Source organism: Gobio gobio (genome assembly GCF_949357685.1).
Source record: "Gobio gobio genome assembly, chromosome: 22".
Lineage (NCBI taxonomy): Eukaryota > Metazoa > Chordata > Actinopteri > Cypriniformes > Gobionidae > Gobio > Gobio gobio.
The window spans coordinates 37,779,559-37,800,078 of record NC_137118.1 but is presented as its reverse complement, the minus strand read 5'-3'; the positions used below and the strand labels follow the sequence as shown (position 1 = coordinate 37,800,078).

Below are 20,520 nucleotides of genomic sequence, written 5' to 3'. Positions count from 1 at the left end.
GTATCATAAAAGCTGTCCATATGAATGATGCATTATATACTATTGTATACATTATATATGTTTGTATGATGAACATATTTCATGAGTTGGTATTCTCTGAAAAGCTTGAGCTCCGCCAAAGCTTTCCTTGGAATAAGAATTCACGAGAGGATGACCAATGTCCAACTGACCATATGCACGGAATGTTCTTAAAGGGATAGTTCACCCAAAAATTTTAATTATCCCATAATTTACTCACCCTCAAGCCATCCTAGGTGTATATGACATTCTTCTTTCAGACGAATACAATCACAGAGGCCTTTATTAACCCCCAGAGCTGTGTGGATTACTTTTATAATGGATGGATGCACTTTTTTGGGCTTCAAATTTTAGGCTGCCATTCACTGCCATTAAAAAGCTTGGAAGAGCCAGGACATTTTTTTATATAACTCAGATTGTATTCGTCTGAGGATGGCTTGAGGGTGAGTAAATCATGGGGTAATTATCATTTTTGGGTGAACTATCCCTTTAAGAACTTCCGCAATAATAATAATAATATAAGCCAGCTGGAAAAGTTCTGGTCAAATGTCACATAGAGTAATACTTAGTTTATAATCAGAATATAGTCACTAAATAGTTTGAATTTACGCCTTCAAATGCCTGAGTGAACACATGTGCCCTACAGAGGCACCACGGGTTAACAGTTAACTATGGAAAATGCCTAAACACTTTTCTGTGTTCATTTTGAACAATAACTATTGTTTAAAAATGTCAGTCCTAAAAAACTTCTTTACGTAAAATGGCTTTAAATATGTGCTTGTGCGATCGTCCCTCAGTGTTCCTCCTCAGCTTAATTCAATTCGACCATCAGTTTTCACACTTTTCACTTTTGAAAAAAGTGTCAACACACTGTAAATTAAAGATTTCCATGCACTTTAGTTAGATTCATTGAACAAAATGGGGGTTTTCACAAGTGTGCCGAAATCATTGAGCTTGTGCTGCATAAATTCATTCACAAGAAAAGTTCTTGGAGATACTTCAGACTTCACCTAGTGATTTTATAATGCTTAATATATATTCAAAAAATAAACACAGGACATGGGCATGAGCCAAAACATGCTCCTCTGTCGCCATCTATTGGTTATAGTGGTAATTAATGTATTTTTATTTTTAAAGGTGCAATATGTAATAATGACAGCTAGTGGTTTAAATGGGTACTGCAGTCCAAATTCTAAATATTGTTAACAGACTCAACGTTCACGTGGGTTGCCAGTTTGAGGACACGAATAGGAACGAGTGAGTGACAATGAAAGGCGAGGAGACTTACGCACTGACAAGTTGATGAGTTGATTTATCCACGTTTTAATGTGCTCTCGTTCATTGAGATTTTTTGATGGATGCCGAGGCTTTTTAGGTCGGGTAGAATCTGCGATCTCTGACCCAATTTGTTTGCTGGCTTCCATGGCAGATATACGCTGTGACCCTGTGGTGTCGAAATACTATTGGGTGAACTGGCGGTGTGCGGTATCACACAGACCAACACAGAAATTGATGGTTTTGTTTCAATGTATAGTGAGGACAGAAAGACAGCTAACAGTTCACCAGAAATGACTAAGCTGGTTTATCGAAAACCAGGAAGTATGGTCAGTTAAAGAACAAATCATTATTTTGAATCAGATTCTTTTGAATGAATCAGTTGATCCAGTTCACAAAACTAAATTTGTTCACAAATTGCATTGATTTCAACTCATGATCTGGTAAAACTAAATGAATAACTAATGTTTTTACAACCGAAATGAATCAACACTGAACTTACTTAAGCTGGACAATTCCACTATTATTCTAGAGCTGCTGTACAGCCAAAACAAACAAATCCAATTCATCCTCCTTCTTTACTTTCCATTATTCTGTATATGCATGTATCCTTTATTTAGTCGTAGGCTATGTAATCGTAGTATCAATCATTATTAAAACCATTGTATCCACGTTTTGATTGTCATTGTTGTTGCTCACAAAAGAGTCCCTATAATGTCAGATCTAAGCAACAAGCTCTTATAAGTATCCTTGAATGCTTTAATTAATACCATAACTCGGAAAGTTTGTCCTTTGTGGCCAGAGGGATAAACTTCCCGAAAATTGGGTAGAAGACCTAGTGAAAGTTGATAAGGATTGTACTGCTCGTTCGTTAAACAGAACGGATCAGAGGAATTCTGAATTGACTCCTTAGAGGTTATTCTGTGATTATTTAATACAGATTTATATCCGTAGTTAATTGCAATAAATTGTTGTTAACCATATATATATATTGCATAAATACCTAGGTTAGGTATTCCCCTTTTTGGGTGATTTTGGAGATTTATAATTAGATTATAACATGTTATGATTAATCATAAATCCCTAAATATTAATACCCATAATTCCCTATTAATTTTATTGAGCTAATGTAATTTAATAATATATGTAACCCTAAAACGCTACAACCACAATATGTAAACGCGAGCTGCCATGCTAAAGTGCAAACTGTCAACAAACACTTCCTCATCACATGATGCACAGCACAGCTGACTACGGCAGCTGGTTTAGTCCAAAAATGATCAGTACTTTTTTGCAGTTGGGTCTGTTCGAGGTCGGATAACGTTCTCACCACAAACGAACCGCTCCAGAGTTTGTTTGTAAGCGTACCGAGACCACCTCTTCAAGGAGGTCTCAGTACCCTTGTTTGGTCCTCTTTTGGTGCGCACACGAGTGCGATTGCTGCTTTCACACTTGACCAAACGAACTGCACCAAAGGGGAAAACGAACACTAGTACGATTCAACCGAACTAAATGAGGCAGGTGTGAAAGCACCCTTTATTTGTAGTGTCTGTTCACTAACTGAACAAAATTATTTTGTTACTATAAAAATCAAAACGACGCTGGGGGCGGTGCCGCGGTGGGCAAGTGATGTAACCAGTTAGTGTTCATTTCGTCAGACGAGACGAGACTAAATATGTTTGTCAACAACCTTTTTTCCATGACTAAGACGAGACAAGGACAAGACTGCACCAATATCCAAAAACGCTGACTAAATCTAATTTAACATGCATTATTGTTGACGAAAAAGGACGAGACTAAAATGTTTTGCATAAAATAGAAACAAAGATAAAATCTCTCTTCATTTTCGTCTAAAATCGTCTCTACTTTTTCATCATGAGATAGGTGCCTGTATGAAAGGCTGTACAGTAGGATATATACATGAATTCATACTGAATCAAGATCGAAATCGATATTTGTGCCCATCGTCTCATAAGTTAATGCTGATTTTAGGCATCTACGCTGTAAATCAACCAGTTAGCTATGGTGTTGTGGCACATACATTATTCAGGTTATATATATTTTATGTAACTTATTTTGCCACAAAATATATTGAGTTTTCTTTTGACTAAAACTAGACTAAGATACCTTGAGTTGTCTTTTGACTAAAACTAGACTAAAATGACGAGACTTTTAGTTGACTAAAACTTGACTAAGATACCTTGAGTTGTCTTTTGACTAAAACTAGACTAAAATGACGAGACTTTTAGTCGACTAAAACTTGACTAAGACACCTTGAGTTGTCTTTTGACTTAAACTAGACTAAAATTACGAGACTTTTAGTCGACTAAAACTTGACTAAGATACCTTAAGTTGTCTTTTGACTAAAACTAGACTAAAATGACGAGACTTTTAGTCGACTAAAACTTGACTAAGATACCTTGAGTTGTCTTTTGACTAAAACTAGACTAAAATTACGAGACTTTTAGTCGACTAAAACTTGACTAAGATACCTTGAGTTGTCTTTTGACTAAAACTAGACTAAAATGACGAGACTTTTAGTCAACTAAAACTTGACTAAGATACCTTGAGTTGTCTTTTGACTAAAACTAGACTAAAATGACAAAACTTTTAGTCGACTAAAACTTGACTAAGATACCTTGAGTTGTCTTTTGACTAAAACTAGACTAAAATGACGAGACCTTTAGTCGACTAAAACTTGACTAAGATACCTTGAGTTGTCTTTTGACTAAAACTAGACTAAAATGAGAAGACTTTTAGTCGACTACAACTTGACTAAGATACCTTGAGTTGTGTTGAGGCGGCGGGCTGGTGTGGGTTTGCTTATAGCCCCCCAGCTCTGCTGCCATGTGTTGGAGTTTACCCCGGTGAACGAGAGGGTCGTTTCCCTGCGGCTTCGGCTCGGGGATAGGTCTCTCACTGTTGTGTGTGCCTACGGGCCGAACGGCAGTGCAGAGTACCCGACCTTCTTGGGGTCTCTGGGAGGGGTGCTGGAGAGTGCTCCGACTGGGGACTCCGTCGTTCTACTGGGGGACTTCAACGCCCACGTGGGCAATGACAGTGAAACCTGGAGGGGCGTGATTGGGAGGAACGGCCCCCCTGATCTGAACCCGAGTGGTGTTCAGTTATTGGACTTCTGTGCTAGTTACAGTTTGTCCATAACGAACACCATGTTCAAGCATAAGGGTGTCCATCAGTGCACATGGCACCAGGACACCCTAGGTCGTAGGTCAATGATCGACTTTGTGGTCGTTTCATCTGATCTGCGGCCGTATGTCTTGGACACTCGGGTGAAGAGAGGGGCGGAGCTGTCAACTGATCACCACCTGGTGGTGAGTTGGATCCGATGGCGGGGGAGGAAGCTGGATAGACTCGGTAGACCCAAACGTACTGTGAGGGTCTGCTGGGAACGTTTGGCCGAGTCTCCTGTCAGAGAGATCTTCAACTCCTGCCTCCGGCAGAGCTTCGACCGGATCCCGAGGGAGGCTGGAGATATTGAGTCCGAGTGGACCATGTTCTCCACCTCCATTGTCAAAGCGGCTGCTCGAAGCTGTGGACGCAAGGTCTCCGGTGCCTGTCGAGGCGGCAATCCCCGAACCCGGTGGTGGACACCGGAAGTAAGGGATGCCGTCAAGCTGAAGAAGGAGTCCTATCGGGCCTGGCTGGCTTGTGGGACTCCTGAGGCAGCTGACAGGTACCGACAGGCTAAACGGACTGCAGCCCGGGTGGTCGTGGAGGCAAAAACTCGGGCCTGGGAGGAGTTCGGTGAGGCCATGGAAAAAGACTATCGGCTGGCCTCGAAGAGATTCTGGCAAACCGTCCGGCGCCTCAGGAGGGGGAAGCAGTGCCCTACCAACGCTGTTTACAGTGGCGATGGGCGGCTGTTGACCTCGACTGGGGATGTTGTCGGACGGTGGAAGGAATACTTCGAGGATCTCCTCAATCCCGCCGTCACGTCTTCCATTGAGGAAGCAGAGGCTGGGGGCTCAGAGGAGGACTCGTCCATCACCCGGGCTGAAGTCACCGAGGTGGTCAAGAAACTCCTCGGTGGCAAGGCACCGGGGGTGGATGAGATCCGCCCTGAGTACCTCAAGTCTCTGGATGTTATGGGGCTGTCTTGGCTGACACGCCTCTGCAGCATCGCGTGGCGGTCGGGGACAGTGCCTCTGGGATGGCAGACCGGGGTGGTGGTCCCTCTTTTTAAGAAGGGGGACCGGAGGGTGTGTTCCAACTATAGGGGGATCACACTTCTCAGCCTCCCCGGGAAAGTCTATGCCAGGGTACTGGAGAGGAGAATCCGGCCGATAGTGGAACCTCGGATTCAGGAGGAACAGTGTGGTTTTCGTCCTGGTCGCGGAACACTGGACCAGCTCTATACCCTCTACAGGGTGCTGGAGGGTTCATGGGAGTTTGCCCAACCAGTCCACATTTGTTTTGTGGATTTGGAGAAGGCATTCGACTGTGTCCCTCGCGGCGTCCTGTGGAGGGTGCTGGGGGAATATGGGGTCCGGGGTCCTTTACTGAGGGCTGTCCGGTCCCTGTATGACCGAAGCAGGAGTTTGGTCCGCATTGCCGGCAGTAAGTCAGACTTGTTCCCGGTGCATGTTGGACTCCGGCAGGGCTGCCCTTTGTCGCCGGTTCTGTTCATAATTTTTATGGACAGAATTTCTAGGCGCAGCCAAGGGCCGGAGGGTGTCAGGTTTGGGGACCACACGGTTTCGTCTCTGCTCTTTGCGGATGACGTTGTCGTGTTGGCCCCTTCTAACCAGGACCTTCAGCATGCATTGGGACGGTTTGCAGCCGAGTGTGAAGCGGCTGGGATGGGGATCAGCACCTCCAAATCCGAGGCCATGGTCCTCAGTCGGAAAAGGGTGGCTTGCCCACTCCAGGTTGGTGGAGAGTTCCTGCCCCAAGTGGAGGAGTTTAAGTATCTAGGGGTTTTGTTCACGAGTGAGGGGAGGATGGAACGGGAGATTGACAGACGGATCGGTGCAGCTTCTGCAGTAATGCGGTCGATGTACCGGTCTGTCGTGGTGAAGAAAGAGCTAAGCCGTAAGGCGAAGCTCTCGATTTACCGGTCAATCTACGTTCCTACTCTCACCTATGGTCATGAGCTTTGGGTCATGACCGAAAGGACAAGATCCCGGATACAGGCGGCCGAAATGAGCTTTCTCCGCAGGGTGGCTGGGCGCTCCCTTATAGATAGGGTGAGAAGCTCAGTCACTCGGGAGGAACTCGGAGTAGAGCCGCTGCTCCTCCACATCGAGAGGGGACAGCTGAGGTGGCTCGGGCATCTGTTCCGGATGCCTCCTGAACGCCTTCCCGGGAAGGTGTTTCGGGCATGTCCAACCGGGAGGAGGCCCCGGGGAAGACCAAGGACACGCTGGAGGGACTATGTCTCCCGGCTGGCCTTGGAACGCCTCGGTGTCCCCCCGGAAGAGCTAGAGGAAGTGTCTAGGGAGAGGGAAGTCTGGGCATCTCTGCTTAGACTGCTGCCCCCGCGACCCGGCCCCGGATAAGCGGAAGAAGATGGATGGATGGATGGAGTTGTCTTTTGACTAAAACTAGACTAAAATGACGAGACTTTTAGTCGACTAAAACTTGACTAAGATACCTTGAGTTGTCTTTTGACTAAAACTAGACTAAAATGACGAGACCTTTAGTCGACTAAAACTTGACTAAGATACCTTGAGTTGTCTTTTGACTAAAACTAGACTAAAATGACGAGACTTTTAGTCGACTAAAACTTGACTAAGATACCTTGAGTTGTCTTTTGACTAAAACTAGACTAAAATGACAAAACTTTTAGTCGACTAAAACTTGACTAAGATACCTTGAGTTGTCTTTTGACTAAAACTAGACTAAAATGAGAAGACTTTTAGTTGACTAAAATTGACTAAGATACCTTGAGTTGTCTTTTGACTACAACTAGACTAAATTGACAAGACTTTTAGTCGACTAAAACTTGACTAAGATACCTTGAGTTGTCTTTTGACTAAAACTAGACTAAAATGACGAGACTTTTAGTTGACTAAAATTGACTAAGATACCTTGAGTTGTCTTTTGACTAAAACTAGACTAAAATGATGAGACTTTTAGTCGACTAAAGCTTGACTAAGATACCTTGAGTTGTCTTTTGACTAAATATGACTAAAACTAACAAGGACATTTGGCACAAGAATAAGACTAAATTAAAAATAGGTGACAAAATTAACACTATAACCGGTGTTTCGCCTGAACACTGGTAACAACAGCAACACCGACAATCACAGCAAGCCTATTTCTGAGCAGGTTTTGGGTGCTTTCCATTGAACATATTTGACAACACTGATCCTTTTTGAGACTTGAACTCTTAGTGCCCATTCATTGTAACGTATGGAAAAAAGCATATTTTGTGTTGCTCATAAAAATAAAACTATTATAGGTTTGGAATGACACAATGCTGCAAACTATTACAATCTGTTCTTTACTGTAGCTACCTACTATTATTTGGTGCTTGTATATTTCTCTATTTGCAATCTTTAAGACTGCTAAAATACACACTGCAGTTCCTGTAGGTTTCACAGTAAAGCACAGCACTAGCAATATATTATTATGCACGAAATGCAGTATATCTTCTCATGAATAAGTTTAGCCACGGTTATGATTGATTATTATATAATGCATTATTCCATGCATTTAAAAAGCATAACTAAGAATAAGTATGTATAATTACTTGTGATAATGGATTTTACAGTTATTTGAGAAAACAATGTATATTAAAAGGCTTTATAAATCCAAATAATGCACAAATATCCCACAGCTTTTGCATTATAACCACAAACATGACTAATGAATATTCATAAGTTGTATTAAACCTTCTGTCCTCTTTAAGTCTTTACTGTAAAAGATTGAAGGGTAATTCTATCACAGGAAACAGTATCTGCTCACTGGATCAACTGACCATGAATTTCTGCCTGCCAATTACAGTCTGCACAAAACACCTGGCAAAAACAGACAAAAAGTACTCACTTATCCCGGCGAAAGTGCAGTCTTTTCCTGAGGGTGGACACCCGCGGGTGACAGCCCAGTTTGACGGGTGAGGTGCATGATAAAGTCCTGCTCTGAACCATGATGCACTAAACTCATGTGGACCTGCACACGGTTCACACACACCCTAGCGGGATGAAGACTCCTCATTACTGAACTCCCTTCACCCCCTCCTCTCTCTCTCTCTCTCTGCGCGGACCGTGTCTTGTCCTGCAGTGACCTAGATCCTGTATTTTCTCTGTGCGTGTTGTAGATCAGCACAGCTTGTTTCCTCACCTGAGGTGTCAGACCACCAGCAGAGACACTAATATGACCATCACAGTCTCAGACGAGGCAAAAATACATACGACTAATAACCAGAGAGAGACAGATCTGATAGGGTTGTTGTTTTATGAGCATGGCTGAACCTGAATTTGAATCAATTTGGAATTGTATTAGTAATTTGAATTTAAGGAAATAGAACTTAAACTAAATGACATTCAAGCAATTCATACAGCTTCTGTGGTAGTCATAATCATAATATCAGGGTTCCCAGATTCCCACATCCACAACAAATTTCTTTTGAATTTTTGACTAATATTTATGATAACTGATTGAAAAATAAATACAATTTCAAGGTGATTAAATATTAGACTTTTATAATAAGGCCCGTTCACACAAAGAACAATAAATAAAGAATACATATTAGGGTCCACACCAGTTGATTCTAAGGGCCCTTCCATACACCCAGTGCCAGGCGCGACTCAAGTGTTTTTTGCTCGTTTCAGTCTGACGCAGTTATTATTGTCACGTCCTGCGCCACGTTGTTTAAAGGGATAGTTTCCCCAAAAATGAAAATTCTGTCATCATTTACTCACCCCCAAGTTGTTCCAAACCTGTATGAGTTTCTTTGTTCTGCTCAACACAAAAGAACACAAAAGATCTTTTGAAGAATGTTTGTAACCAAACAGATAGAGCAACCATTGACTACCATGGTAGGGAAAAAAATACTATGGTAGTCAATGGTTGCTCTATCTGCTTGGTTGCAAACATTCTTCAAAATATCTTATTTTGTGTTAAACAGAACAAAGAAACTCATACAGGTTTGGAACAACTTGGGGGTGAGTAAATGATGACAGAATTTTAATTTTTGGGTGAACTATCCCTTTAAATAGCAAATGCATTTGTGCCGATTTGTTTGCCCATGGGTGTGCTGGTGTGAAAACGAGGTGTGTTCAGGCGCATTGTTTTGAGGAACTGAAAATGACAGTGCCATTGACCGCAATATTTTTTTGGTGTTATTTAAAGGGCGTGTTAGTAATATGCGCCAATAAGTGGATCCACAATGTGTGAAACTCTGCTTATTACACACAGGGATAAACAAGTAATGTATTTAACACAAATACTTAACACTAATTTAAAATAAATACTTTTCAATATTTAATATTTATAGGTTGAAAACCATGTCACCAACTTAAATTTGCCCATGATTTACTCACCCTCAAGCCATCCTAGGTGTATATGACTATCTTCTTTTAGACGAATGCAATCAGAGTTATATTAAAAAATGTCCTGGCTCTTCCAAGCTGTATAATGGCAGTGAATGGTAGCCCAAAATTTGAAGCCCAAAAAAGTGCATCCATCCATTATAAAAGAAATCCACACGGCTCCGGGGCTTAATAAAGCCGCCTTCTGAAGTGAATCAATGGGTTTGTGTAAGAAAAATATCCATATTTAAGACGTTATAAAGTAAAATATCTAGCTTCCATCAGAATGTCTTCCGTATTCAATTTACGAAGAAAGCGTAACGGTTCTCGCAGTTCAAAACATTTACGCTACGTCGGACATCATCGTTGCGCCAGTTATACTTTTTCCGTAAGTTGCATACGGAAGCTAGATATTTGACTTAATAGCGTATTAAATATGGATATTTTTCTTACACAAACCCATTGATTCGCTTTAGAAGGCCTTTATTAACCCCCCTGGAGCCATGTGGATTACTTTCATAATGCACTTTTTTGGGCTTCAAATTTTGGGCTGCCATTCACTGCCATTATAAAGCTTGGAAGAGCCAGGACATTTTTTTATATATCTCTGATTGTATTCGTCTGAAAGAAGAAGGTCATATACACCCCGGATGGCTTGAGGGTGACTAAATCATGGGGTAATTTTCATTTTTGGGTGAACTATCCCTTTAAATCCAAAATTCAGCATTAATGGATCAGACAATTGTTTTGACAGTATTGAAAATTTATTTTGTGTTCTTATGTATATATCAGGGAAAATCAGGCAAAAGTCTAAATTAATTAAGTAATTTATGTTTTGTCATTTCATAAAACATTTGCAAATAAATACCAATTCAACATCATGTGAGATGTGGCCAATTCAAATTCACACACATGAACTGAAAGGGTACAGGCTGTACTGTATACGTATGTAAATGAGAGTCGAGCCGTGATTCATTCAGCCTAACGGGACACGAGCAGGATAACCATTCATCACTTTTAATGAGCATTAGCTGCTTTTACGTCACGACACAAAAATGATTTAAAAATAAGCTCAGGAAACAGCTGAAATCAGGTTGCTGAGCGCACAAAAAAGAACTGCGGGCAACCGTGTGCAGACTGACTTTTACAAACTGACTTTAGCAGGTGTATATAGATGTGCACACACACACACACACACACGCTTGTGCACAGACTCACACACAAATGTTGATCATAAAGGAGTTCATAAAGATCTCTTTTCAGACAACGTTAAATAATGCTCATGAACATTAAAAGCAACAAACAAACACAAAACGAATCATTGCACATCAATCAGCGATGTTCACGTGACATATTTCATTAATCCAGAAGAAAGAACGCAACGTCCTATGAGGTCCAATAAAGGCACCAATGAACAAGCGCTGGAAGGCTGAAGATGAAAAATAATGCTCATATGATATTCCAGCCGAGGAACGGGGTGTTCTTTGCCCAGCTGGGCATAACAAGAACATTTGAGCACAGCTAAAATTTGGAGCTTTCTCTACAAAAACTTGCTAAGCTGGTTCAACCTGCACAGCACCTGGTTCAGTTCAACAATAACGTGATAGTTCTGAGATGACGACGAAACAAAAGTGATCTGAGAAGATGCAGCCCTTCCATGGGAAAGTGAAACGCACTAGAGATGGCACAATATAGACCGTGCGATCCATGCTCAAAACCAGAAAACAGATGCAGAATGCGACACGGAAAGAAGAACCACTTCAAAAGCAAAACACGAACCACCAAAAACAGAAACTTGAGATCCAACACTCTAAAACCAGCTACCTGCAGGAAGTTCATTTCGTGTCAAGCTTTTCAGCGGCTGCTGTTATGAAATTAAAAAGATTGAAACAAGAAAACAAGTGACAGAGGCTGAATCTATTTGTCATATAAAATACACCAGAGTAGCCTGTTTTCACCTAAAAAAAAAAAAAGAAATTGGGAGATAAAATAAAGCGAGTTTAAAATAAAGAATTGTCACCTTATGAGCTATATAGTCAAAATAATTAGATAATTGTGTAATTCATTAGTAATAATTGTGAGATATAATGCCCCATTGCAAGTATGAGAAAATATATAATAGAAAATAAAAAATAAATAATTATCATAGAAATAATGAGAAATAGAGTTTATATTAAATATGATTGAAATTAAAATAAAAGAGAAATACATTTGCATTGTAAGAATTAGTCACAATTGTAATTAAGTTATAATTATAATGTGAAAAGTCAAAATTACTGAACCTTTTTTGTTTTTTTTGTTTTTACTTGTTTAGTTTTTAGGCGGAAACAGACAAAAATAGTATTAAACGTGCCTTTATTTTTATCCATATGGAAATTAATTTTAACAATGCTTTCTAAAAGTTTAAAGACATAACTACTGTTCTAAGTTCTAATATTGTTAAATCAATGGTTTATGCTTTTGTTGAAGCCATCTGTTCACATTATCTAATTTTAACAGCAGAATTACACTAAAAACTACATTACCACATTACAATACCACCGATCAGAGACTTGTGGCAAACATATCTATCTAGACAACACATCGGTGGTCTCATATATAAATCATCAGGGGGGTCTGCGGTCGCGCCCTTGTACAAGTTGGCACACCAGATCCTCCTGTGGGCCCAAGGGAAACTACTGTCTGTCAGGGCAGTGTATATCCAGGGGGTCCAGAATCAGGAAGCAGACATACTTTCGAGGCAGTGGCCGAGGCCCGGGGAATGGAGACTCCACCCTGAGGGGGTGGAGCTCCTGTGCGAGAAATTTGGAAAAGCAGAAGTAGATCTGTTTGCTTCGGCAGAGAATTCTCACTGCCCTCAGTGGTTTTCTCTGACCCATCCAGCTCATCTGGGGCTGGATGCCATGGTACAGGAGTGGCAGAGGCTACTCTTGTACGCCTTCCCCCCGATTGTTCTGCTTCCGGGAGTTTTGGAGAGAGTTCGCCGGGACGGGGTCCGTCTTCTTTTAGTGGCTCCGTACTGGCCGGGCCGAGTTTGGTTCAGACCTAGTGTCTCTTCTGGAAGGCTCTCCTCTGGAGATTCCGACCAGGAGGGACCTTCTGTCTCAGGCGAGTGGGTTGATCCTTCAACCCTCCAGAAATATGGAAGCTGTGGGCTTGGCCCGCTCATAAGTGCTGGTCTCTCAGCTGAGGTTGTTGAGACTATCCTTCACTCCAGTGCTCCGTCCATGAGTAGACTATATGCACTGAAGTGGAGGCTATTCACTTCATGGTGCGGAGATCGCCAGTTGGACCCAGTTAACTGCCCGGTTGGTACAGTGCTGGAGTTCCTGCAGGAGAGATTCTCGGCGGGCTTATCCCCCTCCACACTGAAGGTGTACAAGACGGCCCTAGCGGCTTTCCACACTCCTTCTGGTGGGGTTTCTTTGGGGAGACACCCATTTATTACTCGTTTCCTTCGTGGCACTTTGAGGCTGAGGCCTGTAGTTCGTACGAGGGTTCTGGCCTGGGATTTGGCCACTGTGCTTCAGGGTCTTTCTGTGGCTCCATTTGAGCCCATTGAGGAAGTGTCTGAGAAGTTTCTCACGCTTAAGACTATTTTTCTGATTGCTATCTCGTTTCAAAAAAAAATTGGAGATATTCAGTCCCTCTCTGTGGTTCCCTCGTGCTTGGAATTTGCGCCTGGTATGGTGAAGGCATTTCTCCACCCAAGGCCAGGTTATGTTCCCAAGATTCCTACAAATACTGTGAGTCCTATTGTACTTCAGGCTTTTTGTCCTCATGACGCAATCACGCAGAGCGTTCTCACCATAGACAGTAAAAGAAATGGACACAGCGACCCCATAGACTTCATGGAGAAAAAGTGAAGTCAAGTAGAAGCACTCACTTCCTGATGGCTGAGCGTACTGCACAGCCTCAGACTGAGCTTAACGACGCACATGTGACATGAGCAACCTGTATGACAGTGGCAAGTCTTCTAGTAGTTGTGCAAATTGAAATCTGAATCACGTTGTTGACATATTTTGTCCCGTTGCTTTTGTCTCTCTATGGGCTTCTCCACATGCTTCTCCCTTAACTTTATTGGACTTTATGCCTCCACGTCCCCCCGATTGCCTCATAGACAGTAAAAGATTGCTTGCGAGCTTCTCCTTGGGTATATCCGGTAATTTATCTACTGCGCGCCGAGAGTCGCATGGTTATGACACAATCGTTAGCCTATTTTTTACAAAAATGGCTTCTACGGGTCGATAGTGTAAGCTACAAGGAAATGGAGCCTTTTATACATTGTCGTGTTTCTTTAGAAATAAAAAATGGACAAATTGGAGTCTTTAAACGCCTCAGATGCAAAGTTATTCGCTGTCAATGTGACACCAAAATGAATAGGAGTCAATGGGATGCTAACAGCAGGTGATGGCTTGGTTAACAATGGCTGCCCCTATGGAAGGTACGCTTTCCTGGTGCTGGATTACCCCCTTGGTTCTCACGGTGTTTCTCCTCTTCAGGGCACTAAGGTTACATACGTAACCGAAACGTTTTTCTCCATTGCTTTGGCTCATTTCTTGAAACAGAAATTACATTCTCAAATAACTCATCCCCCCTTCCCCTCTCTACCCCTCTTCCTCCATGTGCTCACCGAAGATCTAAAATTTCCTGTCTAGTTGCAGTGAATAAATCTTAGGGATGCACCGAATATTCGGCCACCGAAAATTTTCGGCCGAAAATGGCCCAAAAGTGCATTTTCGGTTTTCGGCCGAAAGACTTTTATCACCGAAACAACATGGCCGAAATGTTGTGATGACGTAAACAGAAACCGCGACCTGCACGTGCTTGTCTGAAGCAATGTCTGCGGTGTGGACGTATTTCAGTATATCTGAGAAACACCCACGTCTGCTCCAGCGAGAGCTAGTGTTCAGTGCAGCTGTAGTGCAGCAGCTCATGTTCTCGATGAGAAGAGGACCAGACTTCACTGTGAAACCCAACGGTTTCCCAATGCAATCTTTAACAGTGGGCATGTTTTAAGCGCGGAACACACTTCAATCCGAGTTCCCACACCAACATCGATCAACATGCATCACGAAATTCAAACGATAAATGCCGTTTTGACGCTCTTTAATGTGGCATCACTGATCACATCACAGTTCAAGCGGCGGCGCGCGCGTGAACGCGGTCATCTGTGAGCGCGATCGATCATCTCTTCATTAAGAATAAACATGAATGAACATCTAAGATGTGTTGAGGATACATTACAACTTACTGTCACGTATCATATGTGGTGTAATCGCTCAATCAGTGTTTCAACGGCGAAAAGACGTCAATATAACTGCTGTAAACCAAACTGTCATGTAACTTTAGCATCACATTTACCTCAGGCAGTCATTCAGTGTCCACAAAATTTTATTCACTAAAGTAAATCAACTCTTTCACTAAATATATGCTCTATATTAGCCGTTATATTCATTATATTCTACTTAACCTGTTAGTGATGTCTTGATTATTTCATGCATGTTAAATAAACCTGTCATGAAAATGACAGACACTGTGTATATAATGATTATATTTCAACAACCAATTGGATAAAAAACTATTTTATAATCAGATTTAGAAGTTATTGCAAAAACTGCCTTATGTAAAGTTTACATGTTTGCGTACTATGTTATTTGAGTGTTGATTATTAGACCTAATGCACCTGTTCTGAATGCACTTTCTTGTAGTAGTCCTACAGAGAAAATTTTTAAATGCACTAGACCTAAATGCACTTTGTTTTTATGAGAGAACATTTAATTTTAAAACCTTTCTGTAGGCCTGTAAATTATTATTTAATGCACAAATGAGTGGGGTCAAGTTAAACATTTTTGTTTGAATTTTATTTTATACTGTGCATTGTTGCAATGTGCTAAATAAATATTGGCATAATTTGTAATTGATTTATTCTTTGAAACTTTAATATTAATTTATGCAATTGCAATGTCTTGATTTTAGTAAAGTTAGTACACAGTCATAGCCATAAATGCAATGGTACTAATAATTGGCATAATTTCTTTCGGTGTTTCGGTTTTCGGCCTTGGTTTCCTCTTTTTCGGTTTTCGGTTTCGGCCAAGAATTTTCATTTCGGTGCATCCCTAATAAATCTTGAGCATATGCTTTGCAGGCTAAGTCACGTTCGATGTTACGGGTCTGATTGAACAATGTATGGCTGATCGTTAGAAGCGCCTGCGCTTCGGATCTAACCGCTTTGATTAGGTTATCATTGCTATTGGTGATGTGTTGAAAACCAGTGGCCATTTGGTCCATCAACCATGAGGAGAATTGAGATTGTTTGGTTATTTGGTAGGTGTTAACTGCTGAATTAACTGATCCGAATAAGCCAGCTATGTTACCAAGCAGGTCTCGTTTTGAACGAGCAGGTGGAATTTGGACGCCAAGTCTGTCTTTGTAATCAGAAATTAAATCATCGATTCGTGACTGTAGCCATGTAAAGGAGTCATCGTTATCATCACAATGTTTTGTATAGGCAGAGAAAATGTTTGAAATGTTGTAAGTTACATGTGTCATCACCAAGTTTACATCATGTAATGGGAGTCTGTATTGAGATTTCCCACACTGCTAGTGTGTAGTTTTTCACGACCAGGTAAAGATTTCTAGAATCCTTGATTCTTGAATTATTGTTTTTGTATATGATTGATTGATGCTTTTTACTCTTTGAGTTGACTTTTGATTGATGTTTCTTACCTGGTTAATAAATCGTTATGTTTAAACTTACTGCAACGCATTTTGTGTTATTACAGTTTTTTTCCATTGATTTGGCTCATTTCTAGAAACAGAAATTACATTCTCAAAACAACATGGACAAATCTCCAAACCACTTGGCAATTGTTCACAACAGAATAGCATTTCTCATTCATTTCATCAAATTGCAAATGTCTAAGTACATGTCTCAATGTCTCAGTACATCTTTGCAAATTATTAAGTACAGGTAGCCTACATTTAGCACAATTTCCAAGTGAATAGATCTTGTTGATCTAAACTGATTGTTTGATTCTCAGTCTAATGGTCGTTCGCTCCAAAACGTATCAGCATAATTTCATTGTATAAGTCATCACATGCACAATAGTCTGTTCAATTGTCAAAATTAGTCAAGAACATCATACCATGAATACCATATATGAATCCCTTGGAACATTTGATAAATTTATTACAGCAATTGACAGTCAGGTGAAACTAGAACTTGACTAATGAAGGAGGACTTTCACACATCTCAGTTGACCAATCAAACAGTATGTTTAGTTACCTGACAGGTGCTGTCCATGACTGTGAATGCTGCCAAACATATATGTAAAGAGCTTGACCATGCAGGGCCAGTACAATTTCTGAACATGGAGGCACCTGGCCAAGTAAATGAACATGGGCAACTGCCTGCTCGAGGAAGAGGAAGAGTGAGGATGAGAGGGGGAGCCCGTGGGGGAAGAGGGGTAGAGAGGGGAAGAGAGGGGTGGGAAGGGGGTAGAGAGGGGTAGAGAGGGGAAGGGGGTAGGAGAGGGGTAGAGAGGGGTAGAGAGGGGAAGAGAGGGGAAGGGGTATAGAGGGGAAGAGAGGGGAAGAGAGGGGAAGAGAGGGGTAGAGAGGGGTATAGAGGGGAAGAGAGGGGAAGGGGAAGAGAGGGGTAAAGAGGGCAAGAGAGGGGTAGGAAGAGGTAGACCTGGAGTAGGATGTGGCCAAAGAAGAGACGGACCAAATTTATCAGATGCGATTCTACTGAGTACCCATGGGTTGTCTTTGAGAGAGGCTGGACAGAGACTTCAGCCCAACCTCAGCAGATATAAAAAAACAAACCTTTGAAAATGCATGAATGAATCGAATGATTTTACAAATGTGGAGAGAACTAAATATTTTCATCAATATGCAGTACTGGTCTTGTGTGTACTGTTTGGTCCATATATTCACTTTACTCTAACAATATCTCTGAAAAAAATCAAACCCAGATTATATAATTTGAAAAGTAGAAATTTTACAATATTACAAGTGTTTACAGTAAGATTGAGAACAGCAGCGTGTGGATGGCCAGGAGGGTGAGGACGGTAATTTTCATAGTTTTTTTGTTTGTGTGTTATATTACAGTATATTATGCTGTATACATTTTCTTTTTACGCTGATGTATGGAAGTTACTTTATGTGTGTGAATGATAATGGTTACAATTTCCTTGGCAGTATGAGTGCAATGTGTGATGTCAAACCTTGGAGGCTACTCTTCCCCTAAAATCCTGTTTCTTTTTTTTTTTTTTTTTTCAGTTTTATACACAATTGTATTCTGTTAGCTAGACAAAAATGAAGGACTGGGCTAAGACTGAAAGGTGGACATGAGGGATATTTCAATGGTCCTCTGCCATAGTGACAAAACATCTAAACATTTTGACTCGCAGTGCTTACACAATGCCAAAGGGACGAAGCATTTTGGGGGCACTGACTGTTTAAATGAGAAGGAAATTTAGTTTTGACACATGAGTGAACTGTTTTGGGAGAGGTATGAGCTTTTGCAGGTGAACCATGGTGTTGTGCCGAACCATCCACGTTATTTTGGCAAAAGCACCAAGAGTGTTGAGAACGTCCGGTCTGTTTCAAGAAATGAGCCAAAGCAATGAGAAGGATCTTTGCCATTTTGGTGGCACTGACTATTTATATGGGAAAGGAATTTAGTTCTGAAGCATGAGTGAACAGTTTTGGGAGAGATATTAGCTTTTGCAAGTGAGCTATAGTGTTGTGCTGAACTGTAAGACAGTTTTGCCAAATGATCTTACAATTTTGAGAATGTAATTTCTGTTTCAAGAAATGAGCCAAACCAATGGAGAAAAAACTCAGTAACTCAGTATTTCATGTTGTAACCATAACAGTACGGATATATGCTCAGGTTAGTTTAACACGGACTAAGACACGGTTTTGGTGAAGCTTAAAGAGCACACCGGATTGATGTTTTAGAACTCCGACTAACACATTGGCACTAGGTACGTATACTTGGACTGTAGAGGTTGATAGGCTAAACAAGTCTTTCCGTTTAGAACAATAGTAAATTGTTAAACCAATCTAAATAGGGCAACCTCTATTCCTGATTATTGCAATATTGTTCTAATTAACGTATACGTGGGAAACCAAGGCATGATTATAGAAAGTTATCATTAGAATTAGCAAGTTGGTCGCTTGATTCTGTGATAATGGTCATGGCCTCTGATTAGAAGCAGTTTTGCATTAATTAAGTGAATTCAGATCTAAGGGAACTGAATAAAAATATTCTGGAATGATCAACGTATTGCACGGGCGTCCAGAATATCAGTGTGTCGCCTCTGCCTCGATGACCAAGACTGACTAGTCCGTAACAGAGGTCGTAAACCCGGCCGGTGCGAAACTCTAAACCGTACTGAGTATACTGTAAATACTGAGTATAACATAAGATAAACGATTTAAATTGAAAGACAAAATATAAATCTAAAGTTAATGGTTAACAAAATCATTTAACACCTTTTCATTTAATGGAGTCAGATGAAACAACAAGGTAAATACATATAAAAGAATGTGTTTAAATTAAACTGTTTTATTGTGTAAAAGGAAAGACAGCGATACGCAGAAACACCTTACCGCCATTGGACGCCGAGAATTGGACCAGAGGGCGGGGTTTTACAGATTGGTCATCTGAGATGTGTGAAAGTCCTCCTTCGTTAGTCAAGTTCTAGTTTCACCTGACTGTAAATTGCTGTAATAAATTTATCAAATGTTCCAAGGGATTCACATATGGTATTAATGGTATTATGTTCTTGACTCATTTTGACAATTGAACAGACTATTGTGCATGTGATGACTTATACAATGAAATGACGCTGACACGTTTTGGAGCGAACAACCATTAGACTGAGAATCAACAATCAGTTTAGATCAACAAGATCTATTCACTTGGAAATTGTGCTAAATGTAGGCTACCTGTACTTAATTATTTGCAAATATGTACTGAGACATTGAGACATGTACTTAGACATTTGCAATTTGATTAAATGAATGAGAAATGCTATTCTGTTGTGAACAATTGCCAAGTGGTTTGGAGGTTTGTCCATGTTGTTTTGAGAATGTAATTTCTGTTTCAAGAAATGAGCCAAACCAGTGGAGAAAAATTGTAATATGGTTAACACCTCACAACCCTTTGTAATACAGGACATATCACATATGATAGGCTACATATTTCCCCATCACTACTGCAGTAGAATTGACCAACTACTGACTCCTGTAGGACATGTGGGAACTGCGGTGAGAGCAGCATAATGCATAAATGGAAGACCAGCAAGGTAAATGCCTCTTTTAATCAGCTTCCAAATTATTTTACATGTAAAACACATTGACAAACAATATTGCAGTGTAGTGGCGGTGTGTACCTGTCCTCGCGGGTGTTTGGGCTCAGTAGGTAGCGTGTGGACTCTTCCTCATGGCTGCTCTGGAGGCTGCTTTGCTGACTGCTGTAACACAGATCGTCATTTTAGAATCAGAACATAGGAAATACACAAACACCAGACGTCCACTCATACTGAGAAAGAGACGGCAGAAGGTGAGTTTGGACACACAGTGATCTTTTAATTATATGGAAACAAAAAATGCTCAAACAAGACACACAGTTGTACAGTCCAGTGTTGCTCGGGTTACAGCTGGAGGAACAAACATCCATGAAGCATTTCTGTGCCAGAAATTTTCAGGATAATTT

The 20,520-nt window shown here is 41.0% G+C and overlaps 1 protein-coding gene across 2 annotated transcripts in view; it reads right to left on the bottom strand.

The window, feature by feature from the left end:
• The window catches only part of gramd1ba (GRAM domain containing 1Ba), a 108,156-nt gene that overhangs the window by 83,489 nt on the left and 4,147 nt on the right, over window positions 1-20,520 (bottom strand). For both annotated transcript variants that reach the window (XM_079805280.1, XM_079805281.1), the window contains exon 2: window positions 20,198-20,278. In XM_079805280.1, coding sequence (XP_079661406.1) covers window positions 20,198-20,278 — 81 coding nt within the window. The remainder of the gene's footprint in view (window positions 1-20,197; window positions 20,279-20,520) is intronic.